The sequence below is a fragment of the Strix uralensis genome, chromosome 4 (assembly GCF_047716275.1).
Source record: "Strix uralensis isolate ZFMK-TIS-50842 chromosome 4, bStrUra1, whole genome shotgun sequence".
Taxonomy (NCBI): Eukaryota; Metazoa; Chordata; class Aves; order Strigiformes; family Strigidae; genus Strix; species Strix uralensis.
In genome coordinates, this window is record NC_133975.1 from 48,419,080 (window position 1) to 48,437,249 (window position 18,170).

At 36.7% G+C, this 18,170-nt stretch overlaps 1 protein-coding gene across 1 annotated transcript in view; it reads right to left on the reverse strand.

Moving 5' to 3' along the window:
• GUCY1A1 (guanylate cyclase 1 soluble subunit alpha 1) overlaps window positions 1-18,170 on the reverse strand; it is a 36,464-nt gene that overhangs the window by 11,920 nt on the left and 6,374 nt on the right. The window contains exon 2 of the mRNA XM_074866615.1: window positions 2,472-2,879. Coding sequence (XP_074722716.1) covers window positions 2,472-2,720 — 249 coding nt within the window. The 5' untranslated portion in view covers window positions 2,721-2,879. The remainder of the gene's footprint in view (window positions 1-2,471; window positions 2,880-18,170) is intronic.

The window sequence follows — 18,170 nt, forward strand, 5'->3', positions numbered from 1 at the left end:
ATAGGGATGTGCTTCACCTCCAACTTGTCAAATGGCAATAAAGACAGTGCTGCTAAAAAATAAGTGTAACTAATCCAATTTTCTATTATTCCACATCTCCCCCAAAAAAACACCCTACAGTGGATGCAAAATGTAGAGAGAAATTTTTGCAGTTTAAAATATATTCTCCTAACAGAAAAAGCCACTTATATCTGCATTATGCCCATTTATTATTAGAACCATTTATTTTATATATGTAGAAAAACAAGAATTTTGGCTATATATGCTGCAAATCCAAATATCCTCCAGATGAAAATTGAGTCACTGTAGATAACCTTTGTAAAAGGATTCCATAATAAAAGACCCTTTAGAGTATCGTGAAGATTTACCTTAATTTACCTTGATCCCATTGTTCCATATTCTTTCTGTAGTTCCTAATTGGATCAGAGAGAACACTTTCCAAACATGCATATTTCACATGGTTGAGGCCAGTAAAACTGTTTTATGTATGTAGTCTCTGATCATTTGAAACTCAAACTTCCCATAAAGACAGGGTCATAGGATAGTACCATACTGCCATGATAGAATTTGGCTGTGAGGCTTGCTGTGGTCTGGCTTTGCTTTGGTTCTCATTCCCTGAAGAAATTAGCATTTGCTACTGCATCTTCTACTTTTTGTATTTTCAAAAGGAAGGTTTTCAAACATAAAATAACATGTGAAAGAAAGGCAATATATTCTGGAGACTTTTTCCAAGCAAAAATCTAAATTGAACAACTGTTCTACCATGTGTATGAACACAATGTAAATTACATCTGTGTATAAACTGGTACAGTAAATGGAATGCCATCCAATTCATTACTTATCTCCGAGTAATATTCTCTATATTTCTGTAAACACACAAAGAAGCAAATAAAACAATCACATACACTACATTACATCTCAAATTTAATCAACAGTTGTTCTGAATTCACTATGTTCTGGACTTCCATGCACAACTCACTGATTTCATGAGGAGTTCATTAATCAATCGGGGTTATGATGCAGCCCTCTGTTTTGGAGTTTCCAATTGGAAAGAAGATGATGTTAGTCGCTGATGGTTAAGTAAGGCACTATAAAGTATCTAAGCAATGAAAAATATGTTTTTAAACAAGAAAAACCCTTCTATGGAGAACCAGGACTGGGAAGATGCTTAGGTTTTGACTGCAAATTAACATGAGAACAGACTACCTGGACAAAGTTCCACTGAATATGACTTGAATAACTGTAAATAGCAGTGGCAATAACCTTGAACTTCAGTAGCTCCTGGGGCACATGGTCATAATATGCTTGACTTTAGCAAGCTTTTGTCCCAGCTGTTGAACTAGCCTATCATGATTATATAATAGGCAGATGCATACATTTATATCACTCTTTAAAGAAAAAACCCAACAGTTTCATTAAAAGTCCCACCAACAACTATATACTACAAAAGCAATACAGCAATCATGACACCATAGAAAGGGTGCATTGCCAGTTCATTCTTGAGTTAAATGTCCTTTCCTTTATAAATTTAAAGATCAGTTTGAAGGGATTAATTTCTTCTGTGCAAGTGCAGCAGAGGTAAAAGAGTCTATCAAAAATTATAACGGAGTTTTAACAAAAGGGTAATAGATGAAGAGTTGCAAAAACAGATCACCAAATAGATTTAACAAAACTCCAGCACATTTAGTAAGGTACACTGAATGTCAAGTAATAGAGTTGTAATCAACTGAGTATACAGAGTTGGCCATTTTCCACTTGTAGTCCCAATATATACCAGTCAGTTCCTTCACACTTTCCACAGAATTTGAGGCAAGGCCAAGGGTTGCATGTTATGGAGCTGCATTTTTCATGTTCTTTTTACAGAGACAAACCATGGTGTTCATCTCAACTCAAGCAAACCACTGTGCATGCACTGTACCTGTTTTCAGTTGCATTGAGCAGAGACCTAAGAATAATTTTGTGGTAAACAGAGACAGTAATGTTTTTAAAAATAGTATGGCAGGAGGTTAGCATCATAACAGGTGAAAACAGCTATTTTACTTTTTTTGTGATGAATAATGTATGTAGCAGTATAAATTCAGTTAGGTGAATTGATGAAGTGACCATATAATTTACATAATTAGGTAACAAAGCAGAGTTTCTCTAACTATCTGTAAAAAACTATAAAAACACATGGATTTCAAAGGAACAATTAAAATGATCAGTTGAAGGTTGCAAGTACAAGGCAAAAATATAGGGAAATACAGTGGATGGGATGGTGTGAAAGTGTACAAAACTGATTGTGGCAAAATTGTATCCAGAAGGAATGGAAGACGATGAAACAAGGATTTAAACTGTGCAGAACTACATAAGAACACAAACTTTGAAGTCAAAACAACTTTCTAAAGGCTTACATCTAAAGGCTTGCATAAAATGCTTTTTAAATATTTATAACTGCTATTAAATTTTATTATTATGCAGTAGCTATTTACCTCAGGAAAGATTAGTTTGCAGATGCTTTCAGTTAATGTGTGCAGGTACACTCTACTTCTGCTTGTTTTCCTTTGTGGAAGGTTTCCTTGAGCATCTTTTTCATGGATTTCTTTGCAGATGGGCAAAGCTGCTCTAGAGCTGTTCTCTGCACAGTCCTTGTCATGTTCCTCAGTAATGTGACTTGGAGTCAGCAAGGAGAAAGGACATTCCCCTGTGATCTTCAAGTCTTTCAGTTTTGTACAGAACATACTGTACGAAGTCTCTCTCTTGAGATTAAGAGTATTTGGCTTTGTGTTTGTTCTCTTCTGTTTACTAACAAGAGCAGAAGATGGCAGAATAGTACATAAGGCAACCACTGTGGAAGATTATTGGTAGCTTTAAATCACCACAGGAACAAATGTGTGCCCCTACAAAGCAAGAAAAAAGAAAAACAAAAACATTTATTTTCTCTTTTAAATTCCTGTGATGTGACAGTTTTATCATATGTGCATTAAAATAATGGCTTCTCTAGGACCTTGGTCAGGAAAGCACTTAAGCTCATGTGCCATTTTAAGCATGCAATCCCTACTGACTTCAGTGCTTCAGGTAATTAAAGTTGTGTGCATGGTTAAATTCTTGGCTGAATTAGGGCTCTAGTGATTAAGGCAGAGGACTTGTTTTATCTGATAGATCTTTGGTCACATTGATGGATGAGGTTTCTGAAATAGACTGCAGAATGAGAAAACATTTTTAATTTTTCGTAAGCAGCTATTAAAAAATACCTGATACAGCACAATGAAACTGATTTGTTATGGATACTTAAAACTCAATTTACTTGATGCCCAAGATACCCTTCTTGTAATAGAGACATGAATGACTGAAGTTAGTACTTGCACTTTGGGAACAGCAAACCATCCAAGATAAAAGGTTAGCACCTCCTGTAAAAGCCACTGACTGGTGACAACTAACATGGGAATTTGACCACATAGCTGATGTAGTTGCTTGGAAACACCAAGGGATTTTTATGCTTTCGAAGGTGGTATCTTTCAAAAAATGCATTAAAAAAAAAAGGGCTGAACTTTTCATTTTAATAATTGTTCCCTGTTTGTTACATTTATTTCAATAAAACTTAATCTGAAAAAGGCTCTTCCCTTAAGGGCTTCATTTTCTATTGGCTGTATCTCATTGAGTCAGATCCTCTCATCCTCATATAATACTCTAACAAGGTAATCCTTGAGAGCTCTTGGCAACTCTGGAAGCAGCTGAAGACATTTTTCTCTCTGGAGATGCAGTACAGTAACTATTTCTTTCAGAGGCACTATGGCTTTAATCAGCCTGTGCACCACACTGCTTATTTGAGCCCTTGAGACACCCAAAGGGCTTTTAGGGTCACACAGCAACTGTACCGGGGTTAAAAATAACTAATTCCCTGATACAGTTTATCAGCTGCTTCTTTTGAAACAGCTGGAATGAATGGCACAGCAGAGGAGTGCTGCAGACCCAGCACAAGTGTCACAGGTAAGAGGTGAAACAGGCAGAAGCTATTCTTGCTGGACCTGCTGCTGAAAAAAAATAGTTGGCAGAAAAGGCTCTTTTAAAGTATTTTGTAATACTGATGGTGTCAGGCCAGCTTCTCAGGGACATCTATCAAAATTATTAAGAATCAATAAACACAATGCTAAGAACAAGAGGCTGAAGAATGTTTACATAACAGTCTATACTTCTGATTTCCATTTTTACATAGAAACTCATTTGTTTCTACTGCATGGATATCAGTAATGCTTTATTTTTTATTGCTGAACACTGTTGTGTAGAAAATGAGGCAGTGAAAAATTTCAAGCAAGAACCACACTCTCAATACATAAATATACACAATACTTTTCTTTATAATGTAAGCATCGTAAAAGTATCTTTATTCAGGAGCCATTATATAACCTTGTTATTACTTTACTAAAAAAGAAAAGCAGAAAAGAACCACTTTTTTGTAGTTAGACTGATCTGTGTACTGAAATAACTGTTAAGAAAAATAGTAACATAAATATATAGGTGCACCATTGTCAAGGTATAAAAATATTTATGGCTTTAATGGATCTTACATATATACTCACGTGCTTTGCTGAATTTGGGCCTTAAATTTCAAGATAAATCTTGACTTTATAAAATAACACTACCAAAACTTTTTAAATCAAGTATACCAGTATTTCAGAAGAAAAAAAATTCTGAAATATATTTTTGTGAAAAAATATATAATAAAACATGTAAAACATATCCCAGTGAATGTAACATATTAATTCCAAAATGCACTTATATGTGCTGCTACTTAAAAAAAATAAAGTTTCTCTCTGTGAAGAATGTAAGACTAAATTCATGGTTAAATTAGATTCCAACAAATATTTACTGCATTTACACTAAACTAAGAAAAAAGGAAGTGATTGACCTGCAGGAATTACTGATAGTTTTGATGGTGTTTTTTTTTTACCTGTTGGTGAACCTGTTTCTCTGTTTCTAGAATACAATAATCTGGAATTTTTGGGGAGTTCACTTCCATGCTAGCATATTGTATTTTAATTAAATTACCTTTGATGTGGTAGGAAAAATAACCAGGCAGGTAGAATCAGCTCTGTGATACCATTATTTTACACCTGGAAAACGTGAAGTCTCCAGAAGCTGCCAAGTGGGAAGAAGAGGTCCCAGAAGATGGTCACTGGCCAGGACTTATTGAGAGGCAAAAAGGGCACTGATGTGAAGGTCCCTGAGTCGACAAAGCTGCTGGACATGCAGCTGCTGTGTCTGCAGCTTTTTTTTTGTGATACAGCCTGGCATCCTTTGTGCTGCAGGACATCCACATTCAGCTTCTTCCTGCCCTGGTGGGGACTGGAATCTGTGCTCTTCCTCTGAACATGACCTTGGGCTCCTGCCAACTGCTATTTATGACAAAATTATCATTGATTTGCAAGAAAGTGGAGAACCATGATGTTTCTAGTAAAAATACTGTTGTACAAACCCAGTATCAGCAATGTACAGCTCTTTAAATTCCAAATAATGATGACACAGTTCCTAAAGAAATCTTCCTGCAGAACTATTTTCTAAGTATCCTGAAGTTCTTGTTTTCCCAGAAACAAATGGGCTGGCCCTTTGATTACATGTGTCCTGGTTCAAAACTAGTATCAACTTAATAGACATAACAACTTTCAAGCAGTGACCAATTCAAAAGTCTTCCTGACCTCTGCAATGACAAGGCCCCCTAAATAACATCTTTAAAGAAACAAAGTGAAAAACCTAATTCTGTAACACTTCAGATGATTCAAATACTGAAAAAAAAACCATGCATATACTAGGTCTTCCTTTATTAATCAAGTTTGCATGTGGTATCCTAAGTGCGCCTTGCACTTAATATAACTAAAATTCAGAAAAAAAATCTATTGTGTTATAGGAAAACCTGTCTCACTCAAACAGTAATTAAGACAGTGGTTTTAAAGTTCTGACAGGAGAAAGACAATGAATTGCCAATGTAGAATTTACAGTAGGAATTTCAACAGTATAATGGACCTTGAAAAGTTATGAGTAAGATGATGGCACACATCACAGATTTAAGTCAAACATTTGCCGATGTCTTTCAAGAATGAGGAACACCAGCCCTCCTGTTGTTCACAATGTTTAAAGACATTTTCTGACCATAACAAAAAAATAAGAAACATGAGGAAACATGGGAAAAGTTTCTCATTTTAATTCCTCTCCAAACTTGCTTAAGAGAGCTCATCCCAGGGGAGCAGCAGTGTTTAATGTGAATTCTCCATCTCTGCCATATTAATTGCTGTCATATTTACCTTGGGAAGCAAACTGAAAACTAAAATTAAATAATCTGCTGTGAGATCAAGCTACAAGCAAGCAATTCATTCAGTGTCTGGCTGAATGCAACATGGCACTGTGCCACTCAGAAATGAAGATGACTTTACATAGTATAGTCATAGCAGCAGAGTAACTTAACAGTGCTCAAAATGCTCTGTGCAAACATTTCATTGTATATTTACATCTACACTTGTCTTCCAGCCAAAATGCCTTCCTATATGCTTATTTGTACTAGTTGCTTCTGAGTATTTTGCTCTGCTAAACATTTCCTTGACAGTGCCATGAAATACAGTGCAATAAATCAATCATACAGTAAAAGCCCCTAATATTAAAATGGCCATTTATAAGAATTAAGCAATACTACTTGTTAATAGTAGCTAGAAGTGGTTTATAATCTTAGCTTATGGGCATGGCACAAAAAATAGAAGCAACATGAAATACTTTTTTCTTATTACAGGCAGAGTCCTTTGCTCAGAGCAGGACAGAATATGGTATTATATTATAATGTCACTTGTTTGTTTTTATTCATACTTATCACTTTGTTAGGTGAACTACTGCACGTTGAACAAGAATTAAAAAAAAAAATTAGTTTGTTTTGCAGCAGTCAGAAGATACCACTGACTGGATCTAGCTTTCTCCAGCAGGAGAATAATTGCAGCACTTGCAGGAGCTCCGTGTGGTCTGGGAGCCATTGCCTCAACAGAAGCAGCTGTTAACTTCTGTCTTGCCTTTATGTAAGATGGAGGCTTGCAATTCCCACTCAGCTCTAATGTTTGTGGGACTCAGAAATCACTGCCTTTTGCCTCTTGCCAGTCAGTAGGCCCCTGCACAGAGCAAGGCAGGAACCGTGACTTTGACACACAGACAAAACACAATCAGCTTCTAGCAAGACAGGTTAGTAATCATCACCCTATCAGTAGCAGCTCATTGCGGATTCAGCTGTTGTGCCTGTTAGCAGACAAACACAGGGAAAATAACTAAATCCTATCATTTTGTCTTATTAATCTGAAGTGCAATATCGGCACTTTATTTTTTCTACTTCAAGTGCTGTGTGTAGCAACAGAATCAAAGCCCTGGTGATTTGTCTGTTTCCAAGGATTTTAAGAAGGCTTCTAAAATAGAGAAAATTGCTCAAGTCCACATCAATATGTAAGTTAATCTTTTACAAAGTCAAAGTAAGTATTTATTAGTCTTATTAAATCCTGTACAAATAAGTAAGCTTTCTTTGGCTGCTTCATTGTTAACTTAAACATGTTCAGAGTGCACGCACCTTCAAAGCATTAATTTGTTTGGGTATTGCTGCTTTGGAAAGCACAAGATGTAAGTAACTGGAGGAGACAGACAAACCCGTTTACAAATTTCTAAGTGGTACTGAGTGATGCCTAATAGAGAACTGCCAACTGTTGACTTAGGTAGAGGACATCTTGGAAAAGATGTGCCCTTCTGAAGAGGACTGAGATGTTTTCCTGCACATCCCCAGTCAGAGAATAACCCATCAACTGGAATTTGAGGATGCCTCATTTACCCCTTTCCAGCAATTTGGTCCTGTCATTAACACAGTAAATACATTTGCTAACCTACCTGAGGATAACTGTGTCATGAATAATTTAAAAACAGTATCGTGTATAACTTGCATACTAGGTAAAGTGCACTGTAGGGATAGGATTTCTAAATCTGCAGCAGCAACACAAACATAATTAAAACATTAATCAGACCAAATTGCATAAAGAATATAACTCTATACAAGGAAAATTGCAAAGCCAAGGAGTTGAGCTCTATGAAACCCCAAATACAGGTGACCGTTCAATCCTAAATCATTATTGCCCTTGTGTAGATAACGTAGATAAGCTTTACTTACACAAAAGTAGTACCTTTTTTTCCAGCAAGATTCTAGGCTCTTTCACAGCACAGATTTTTTCTACTTGAGCAAAAGCAATAACTGATGAAAAGCTTGTTATCCTCTCTGTAGATCAGGATGAGACATATTGGACAGTGAACTTCACAATAATTTACTGGTACCCAAGAAATCTCTAGATTCAGCAATCTCAAATTCCACTCTAGCTCTCAGAAGGAATATGCTTTGTCAGGCTTTAACTTTTCTGCTTGTTCCCCCAAACTTCCACCCTTCCTTCTGACAAGTCATCCCTAGTTCTGAGCTCTCTGTACCCCAGAGTCCTTTAGAGTAGTCTTACTGTTTTTTCTCCAAAGCACTAAACGCCATTGTGTGCTATGCATGCCCAGTTCCAGTGTCAAGAACCCCACTGCCAGACGTAGCTGTTTGAGGCTATTTCTAAGAGAAGTATACTCAAAACTTTTCTGTAAGTCACAGCATACTCTTGTAAGGATAGTAAGGAAATGCCACAGCACACCACAGCACTTACTGACCTATCCAGTGGAATTGCAGGATTACCAAGCTAAGTACAAGGTAGTAAAGTGCCTATGATAAAATAACACAAATCATAGCAATCAATTATTATTTTAACAGTCTGAACATTTTAGAAAATCCAAATTTAGTGTTGTAACTCATCCCAGTCACTGTCTGATACGACTGCTTAGAGAAAACTAAAAATCTAGACCTTGCTTACAAAAATGACTTTGTCCTCACATAATGTGGAATTTCCTCACCTTTCTACTTTTTCTTTATGAAGTGTTTTAAGAAATGGAGAAACACAACCAGGTGTTTCCTCTGTGCTCCAAGCTGAATGGATTGTGATCTGTGTTACTGCAACATTAGACAGCTACCAAGCCAGGAGATGAAGAACATAATTACCTTTGTTTTCTGAGAAGAAAATAAGTTACCTACTTTTGCATATTGTCCCTATTGTAATCAGCAGAAAATAAGTTTCATGGAATACCTAAGTAAACTTCAAAACTGCTAATATGTTTCATTTTAAGGTCATGAGACAGACATAGCTGCTGCTTTAAAATATTAGCATTTGTGTAATAACACCAAGCTCTATACCTTGATATAGAAACCAGTGTTCTTAAAGACCAGGAAAAACCTTAAACGTCACTGAATTTCTGATAATGGTTTTGTGACTGACTTATTTCCCTCTAAGGGCCTGAAGCGAATTCCTGGATCCAAACACAGCCCTGGGAGAAGCCCAGACTCCAGATGTGAAAGTTATATTGCAGCCACATCTCTGGTTTCAATTAAAGGCACAGGGGGAACCCTAATTACTGCACCCATGTTTTGGCATGTAGCTAAAGGAAGGACAGATTCCCAAATGTTGCTTATAAAATATATATTTGTCATTTTAAGTATCACATGTACTTTCATAGGGTAAATATTTTTCCTATGCTAGAACCAAATAACAGGGAGGCATGCTGAGAAGATAGCGTGGGAAAAATATTCTCTTCCTGTGAGTCAAAGACTATCTGCGAAAACACTCCCTAGCAAGCGCAGCAGGCAGCCTCATAGCAGCCGAGTCTCTGCTTCCCCCCTCGCACACTCAGGTGGAAACAGCAGCCCTTGGCTGGAGCACATCCTTGCACCCTGAGCCCTGGTCCAAAGCATCTTATGATGGAGCTAAGCAACTTACGATGGAGATACTACCCCTAAAAATGCCAGCCTCCTCACACTGTGGAACTCTTGAGGTTGGTTGCTCATGGGCATTTTTCCTGAGGCAGAGCTAAAGATACCTCACAAACACTAGAAACATACCTGGTGTATGTAACCACAACATTATTTGTTTTGGGTTTTCATTGAACTGACATAAGTGAGGATACCTCAAGTGATCCGGGTACCCAGATGAGGACACAGTTGAAACAGAGGAGGTGCTGCAGTGAGGACGAGCAAAACTAAAACCAATCCAAAGTGTCTGGGAACTATTCTCACACTTTAAAGGAATATATTTTAAATATAGCATTTAGTCTGCATTTGCAGTCCGTGAAAGTACAATACTTTTCTGAAAATCATAAGAGGAAAGCTAATAAATAAATGTATGTCTTCAAAACTCTTTATTTTCAAGAATTAAAACTTGTCCTGAGGACATGCAGTCTTCATGACAGTTAGCAGGAGTTAAATGTAAAGATCAAAGTTTTGCCCATAGCCAATGGAATGTAAATTAGAATCCACAAAAGGAGAAGGGCTATGGTTCTAGAATATGAAGTAATTGTCAATTGTTGTGCTTACTGATTCTTTCCAAATGTCTACTTACAGGTGAATCTCTCAAACTTACCACTGCATATAACTTTTTTCATTTGACTGGACCTTTAACTTCAAATGTCTGCGAAATCTGATTTTTATTCAGTTCGTAGATCAAAAAAATTTTTAGGGGCAAGGAAAGTAAAAAATAATTGTAATTATTTGTAATAAGACTGAAATCTAGTAACTTTTAATATCATACTATTTTTTACTGAAATTTTTAACTAGTATTCATGATTTAGCCAGGATTGCTGCATCTTCTATAATAAATGAAACAATAAACTATTTAAAAATTCCAAATTTCTAATACATGAAGTAACTTCCTATTTGAGAACCATGGTCTGGATTAACTGTGAAGCATCTTCAGAGATTATAAAATAATTCTCCTACTTCTTCAAAGACGTTCATCTTGCTGAGACTGGTACATGCATCTAATTGAAATTGAATGTGGGTAACTGTTTACACAACTGACACATAGGTTTGCATAAATACCATTATTGTTATTTTCCCAAAGACACTGGAGCACTGTAGAGTAATATAAAACATTGATTGTAGTGTTTTATAACAGTGCATATGGTTAAATATTCCATTTGTGTTCACAGCTTTAAATTATAATGAAGAGCAAATTTTATAAATAAAAGTACTAAAAGCTTCCCTGAACTCTACAGATCTTTGAAAACTGTTTGAAAAATAGGTCTGTAGAAAGCAAAGTGTTTCATTAGTAGACTTCAATTGCAGAGTTTTCTGACTATTTGCCACCTGCCACTTCTGTTTACAGTATCTATAAAATCATTTTCACACTGAAAATCACTGACAACTACCTTTCATATTTATTCACAGTTAAGCACTTCATGCCAACTCCCATTGAAGTCAATAGCAGGTTTCTGGATATAGCAGGAATAGGATTAAACCTAACAGGTCTGTGACTGTTGTCACAGAAATACTGATTTGCATGTTTTCTTATTTTTGAAGCAAAATATACAGCCTTGACTTTTTTCATTTTGGGTTTTTGCAGGTAGGTTTGCAGATGTGATGGTAAACAGAACTGAGGTCATTTGAGATTCTGGAAAAGTTAAAAACTACACATGGGAAGCTAGTAACAGGAACTTCTAAGCAGTCAAAATGGTTTATCCTGCAGCAGCAAGGTCACGTCCTTGTAATTTTTCTGATAGGGAAAAAAAATATTGACTAAAGATGTGCATGCAAACAGAATAGATGGCTGAAGAGGTGTTTTCACAGTCATCATGCAGCTACTGATTCTGCTTTAGCTAGAGCTCATGGCAAAGAAAGTAGCTCTGAAGAAGAGGAGAAATGAGCTACTTTCCTAATTGTTCTCTTCCATGGCACCTGCAGGGCAGGGCCAGGAGGCACCTTCCTTTTCGATTAAATGCTTACAGACAGTTTCTGCTACAAAACATGTTTAAAATAATTGAAATTGCTGATTTTGCCATGTGCACAGCACATTAGTACCTTCATTTTTTATTTTGCTTGGCTTGTCATTTTTTCACACAATGTATGGGCAGCTATAGTTATTCACAGCCCATCCATTTCAAAATCTGGTATTTTAAAAAAGATGTGAGTATGCAAAAGCAGTGGATCTTACCTTTGAAAAGCACAGTTTCAAAGGCTATCAGCACATCTTGTGAGACTGAAAGCTCTAAGAATACAATACCAGTTTCCTTGCGTATATCACTTAGTTGCTTTCTAATATTCTTCTGGAAAATACAGAAGATATGCATTTAAAGCAGAGAAAGCTAGGTAAATATGGTAAATATATGAATTTATATTGTCGTTAAAAACACAGGCTTCTTTTTTCACTAAAATGATAAAGCAAGGTAAAGATGAGATGTTTTGTGAAATACTGAGTTTGCACCTGTGGTATTAAGAGAAATTAATGTTGTTAATTAATCACAGTAAATATGCACTTGATGACTAACACCAGGCTATTAGTGTATACCACCTCTGTAACAAAACTAAAAATCAAGAGGCGGACTTTGACTTCCTGTAGAATGTTCAATCTGTGATGCTTGTTATTGTCTCCAGTGCAATTGCTGGAGTTATCACAGCTACTGATCTTTCAAATCCTTCCGTTCCATTTATTCTACTTTTAAGCATGTGAAAGAAATCAAATTGCACAGTGTTTCTCAGATTACTTTTGCATAGGAGAAGTCAGCACATGCAAATGACAGCAGCAGGGAGAAGGCAGCATGCAAAACTAACTCAGAGATAACTGCTGTATTCACCACATACTCTATATGTGGAACTTCTCCTGGGCCTTGGTGGCAGTTTGATGTAAAGACTGATGTGAAAATGTGGCCCTGCAGAAGAATAAACTGAAAATATTTACGGGTTCTTCAACTTTGACACATCTATTTAAAAACGAAAAAAAATGTGTGGGACAGACTATAGCAGAAATCTAGGTTATTCATATCTAGAAATGTGAGACCCTTTATAAAGAAATTTATCAAGTCATTATTAAAAAGTAGCTTGTTTTATTAATATTTTCAGTGAAAATCAGAGGATCATTGAGGCATTGATCATGATGCAAAGGAAGATACATGACATATATGCTACTTTTTCAAACCTTCAGTAGTGCTAAACAACAGAGGAAAGATCCATCCTTATAGCTAAAAAATATTATCAAATAGAAGCCTCAGTCAGCGCTGATCCCCCAGTTATAACAGATGCATTTAGAAAGATTTAGCATGTTTCAAACCATGCATTATACTGATTCAAGTGCATTAACTGTTGAATTGCAGCTTCTTGTAACAGTATCAAAATTGAATATTAAATCCCACAAAAATAAAAAAATGTCATCCAGCTTTTTTGAAACTCTAGTGTCTACTTCAGTTCTGGATATTTTAGTGCCAGAGTGCTAGGCACAGACTGGCACAGAAACATATGCTCAGCTCTAAATGCTTGTAAATTCCAATGAAATTCACTGATTTCTGTGGCAGGCATTTCAGATTAATGGAGATTAAACAGATTAAGAGATTTGGAGGAATGGAAATCCAAGAAGGGTTAACAAAGAACACTGCAGAATCTCTGACTGGATGTACCAATCATTGGCTCTAATTTGAGGTACAAATTCAGGGTTTAAATATGGATGTAAATTAAATGTATTTTAACCATAAGGGTTCTCCTGCTACTTTTCTCACAAACTTTTGTGACTTTTTAGGCAAGACCCTCAGGCCTTTGTCTTATTGGGAAGATGCGGATAATTTTTCCATAAAACAAGGGAGATGATTTAGCCAAAGACTTGGATCTTCCAAAAGACGAGAATCGTATGAAAAACTCTTACCAAAAAATATGTTTGTCATCCAAACAAACATGCTTCTGTGATACAGAACCCAAACTTTGTGCATTGTATAAATCACGGGGTAATCTTCCTGGAGTTATTCTAGGTAGGGTATCTAGAACTGTCCACGATTCTTCATCTCACAACCTGTGTAACTGCATTGAGTGCAACAATGTTAACGTCACAGTATTCTTACCAAAGTCTGAAAGATCAAAACTTTGTTCCATTTCTGAGCATAGTTTTTCTCACTTACTGTAGCATTATTTTGCAATATCTGCAGTTCTTTATTATGTGAGAGATAAAAAGGAGAGAAGGGAGATACAGACAGAATAAAGGAGCAAGGAGTTAAAAACAAAAGAAAGTAGAGAAGTAAGCCTATAGAAGGACATAAGGATTAAAAATCCATAAGAAAGAAGGAAAACATGGGCAACAGAACAAAACAATTTGCAAAGGCACGGACAGTTCTCTTACTGTTGCATTGCTTTTCCTCTACTACAAAACCACTGAAGTATGGCGGCTACTTATGTGAATAATTTTTCTGTAATCTGTCAGTATAGCCTACAGAAAATGTTGAAATTATAATATCAAGGAGCTTTTCAGCAGTATTTTAGATTTTAGGGGAATTTTTTTTGTGGTAGTTGCAGTTTGTGTTTCAATCAACTGTGTTGCACAATTAAAGAAGGATACATGTTTATCACCCTGATTTGGCTGCCAAGATCCAATTTCTAGTTTCAGTGCTTTGCCTCACTAGCATCAAATGGGAGGCAGGGAGTGACATACCTTGTTTTGCTGCATTGTTTAATGAGGTTACCCTGTGTTAATAAAGAAGTAAAAACTTTCTAGACTTGGACATTTCATATGTTATTTTCCAGTATTTTGTTTTAAATGGCACTAATTTGTAAGTTAAAGGCCAGACACATTGTTACTGATTTAAAATTTCAGAGTTTTACATTTTATTTTTTACAGATATTTCACTTCTCTTTACAGAATGTCTGTAAGAAACCTCTTTTCTCTTTCCATCAGGCCTTCTGAAATACCTGCACAGGCATCTGAGATCCCAGGATGGAAGCACTACTTACCTGGCTTCCACGAAGGTCCTGACCTGCATTCCAGTGAGGCAGCATGACAGTGCACCAGTGTCAGCAATCACCAGTAACTGCAAGCCAGACCTTCCTCCCGTTGTGCCACCACAGAAGGTAAGAAACTGTCACAGCACTCAGTTCTTATTTCAAGGTGTGGCAATTTACGCTTCAGTGCTGGGAGTCTTTGGGTTTCAGTCCTCAGGCAAAATGAGCATGGAACACAGCTTGAGAGTTTTGCTCTAGAGGCTGGGGCTCCAAATGAGAGCATCAGATACAAAGAAGTAGCAGCAGATAGGCATGTGGAAATCACGGCTGACCAATAGACATTAAGTGCCAGTCACCCATGAAGGCTGAACCCTGAAGTGGCAGGCAATGACTGTAGAGGATCTTGGCTGCATTGTCTTTACTGAGGTTAATGGGGTAATCTCAGTTTTACTTCACTGAGAACCAAAACTAGTATCGACTGTAATTGATAAACATCTTTGTCTCAACACCTCAGCTTGTGCAATGACAGATAAACTACCCAGATACCGTAACACCCACTTTTAGTGTAGGACCTGTCCCACACCAAAGGCTGTTCAAGTACTATTTCCCACCAAAATGTTAAAGAGCAACCACTTTGTATGTGCTGTTTTCTAAACCTGTAAAATGGGCACCCACCACTGAACACCTGTTGTTTTCATTATATTAAGAAACCATGTTCATTTCGAAAATGGGGCCAGATAATAGGACGTCTCCAACTTGCTATTTTGTATTCTGGTGCTGTGAATAGTAGCTCCAAGCCAACACAGAAAACAGTTCAGCTGTTTCAGAGAAGAAAGGCCAGAGAGACTGGACAGTGAACTGTGGGAGAAAACCTAAAAATGAACCAAAATCAAATTGTGGCCCTAGCAAGTCCATATGTACTCAGAGGAGTACTTCAAATAGGTTCTGAATGCCATTTCAATATTATCCTGAAAAGAAATGCTCCTCTGACTGGAAAGATAAATTTGTTAACTGGGTTCTTGGTAAAAGAAATCCCATAACAAATAATAGGTTCCAGATCTGTGTTTTGTGAATGTGCACAGAAAGAGGATGCTACATAGGAAGTTCTCCCTTTTTCTAGAAATGTAGAAATTCCATGATGAAAAGGCTGAGAGACAATGTGTATAGTTGGGGTAGAGGGAGGGAATGAGAGGCATGAGTTCTAGAGGATATAACCAGAGACCTAAGTCTAAGGATAAAGACAGGTAGTATCGCTTTCATGAAGAATTTCCTGCCAAGATGAACACAGTATTTTTTTAAGCCTTTTGATATTCTGGAGCATCCAGAAGCACCATGAGTCTTGTGGAGTGTGCACTCTCAGCAGGTAAAAAAAAACCAGGGAGGACAGAAAGCTTGCTGCACTGTGTATAATTTACAAAGGGTCAGAACTTTGACATTTCTGCTTACAGTTTAGGTGATGTTGAAAATTCAAAACATTTGTTTTAAATATTTGTACCTGGCAAGTTTGAATGAGACAAAAGCACTAACTTTACAAGTATGCTGTGACAATGGAGAAATGAAGTTCTCACAGCATCACAAGTATCTTTGCAGAATATTCATGTTGTAAACCTTTGTTCTGGGTTTTCAACTCTGTTTATAACAGGCATCTAATTCCCACACTGCCCATAATATATTAAACTGACAACGGGATTGCATTCCTAAGTAATGCAGCTTCTTTGCTGAAAGACAGAGTACCAAACCTAAGTTTAGCATTAAAGATCTGAATGCATTTATTAATATTTACTAAAGATTGTGAGTGTTTTCCATGGTTGTAGAGTAACAGTTGGGAAAGAAAACAGCAAGGATATGTTATATAAATACTTGCTTAAAGCAAACTGCCTTTTTTTGCAGGTTTATTCCAGCATTAGATGGACCAGGCATTTACAATACAGTACATTACAGCAACTGCAATAAAACCTAACTTCTTTTTAAAAATACAGCAACCCCATTAGATGCTTTTCTGCCACTACTGCTCTCATTTCAGTTTCTTACCTTATTCATTCCCTATTTCAATTTATTGCTAACAAAAATCTGCCCACAACATGGGCAGGGATGGATGTTCTTTTTTAGCTCTTGCTACATATAAATCATAATCCTGTATTCCATCGGTATTCCTTGCTCTTCACCGCTTCAAAGCCTATTTGAGAAGATACTTTTACCTTTTAACTCCCCTCTATCATTTAAACATATTTTTTGCTTAGAAAGTATTGCTTAGAACTGCAAATTATTTTCAAAGAGACACTGGAAGGAAGATATCATGATACCACATTTCATGTATTATTTTAACCAACAGTTAAAAACATTTTTTACTGGTATTTGCTAGTTCCAGTCTCTAATCTTCTAAGAGAATAATTACTCTGTCATTATGCCCACCACTATCTCATGCATGGTATAGTTGCACACTTTAAACTTTGACTAAACTACGACTCTGTTGGTTCTAAAATCTACCATTGGTATGGTCAATGACTTTTTCCACATATAGTTGACTATCATGCTGCATCTCCCACGGATCTGGAGCATATGACATGCAGTAAGTGCAGAGCTGATCTAAATCGATACGCATTTTCAGACCAGCTGTAGATTTTCAGTGTCAAACTACAAATGTAGTCTCTGCCTCTGACTACCAAAATGTTTTGCAAACCATACCTAACTCATGACTGAAAGACTGGTCTCCTCTATGCTATTTCATTGCCACCACACAACCAAATGTTTTTGTCTGGGAAGGGCACACTTTCATTACCTTCTAGCATTCATGTAGGCCACCATTCAGTCAGTGAGACAGATTGATACTTGGTCACTGTGAAAATTCTTATGGAGCCTTTGCTTAAACTCAAATACTGGTCTTTAATCTTCTGTCTGGTGAGTTCATCCTTGGGCAGGTTGCTCAGCAGAGAAATTGTGTCAATGTGACCTTGCATTATGCTTTTTCTCTATCGCTGTTGCTAGATGTTTATTTTTGTTTATTTCAACCTCCCAGAAGGTCCAAATTAAGATCAGGGCCATACACAAATATACAGTAAAAGATTATGTATGACCTGAAGGGTTTGTCCTCTGAATAGCTAAGACAGAAAAATGGGATATGAAAGGAAGCGTTATGATGCTTCTTTTAGAAGTGGGGAAATAAGGCATGCTGGGAATCACAAAAGAAAGACTGCAGCTGAGCTAAGTGAATCCAGATCTCCTGAACAGAGCTGCACACATTTTTTTTGGCCAAGAGGTTAGTAGATCTGAGTAATTTACAAAACTCAGGTCAAACCTTATAAAAATTTGCATCCAGATTTTAAAAATAAATATGGGGATTGAAACCCTTGCACATTTC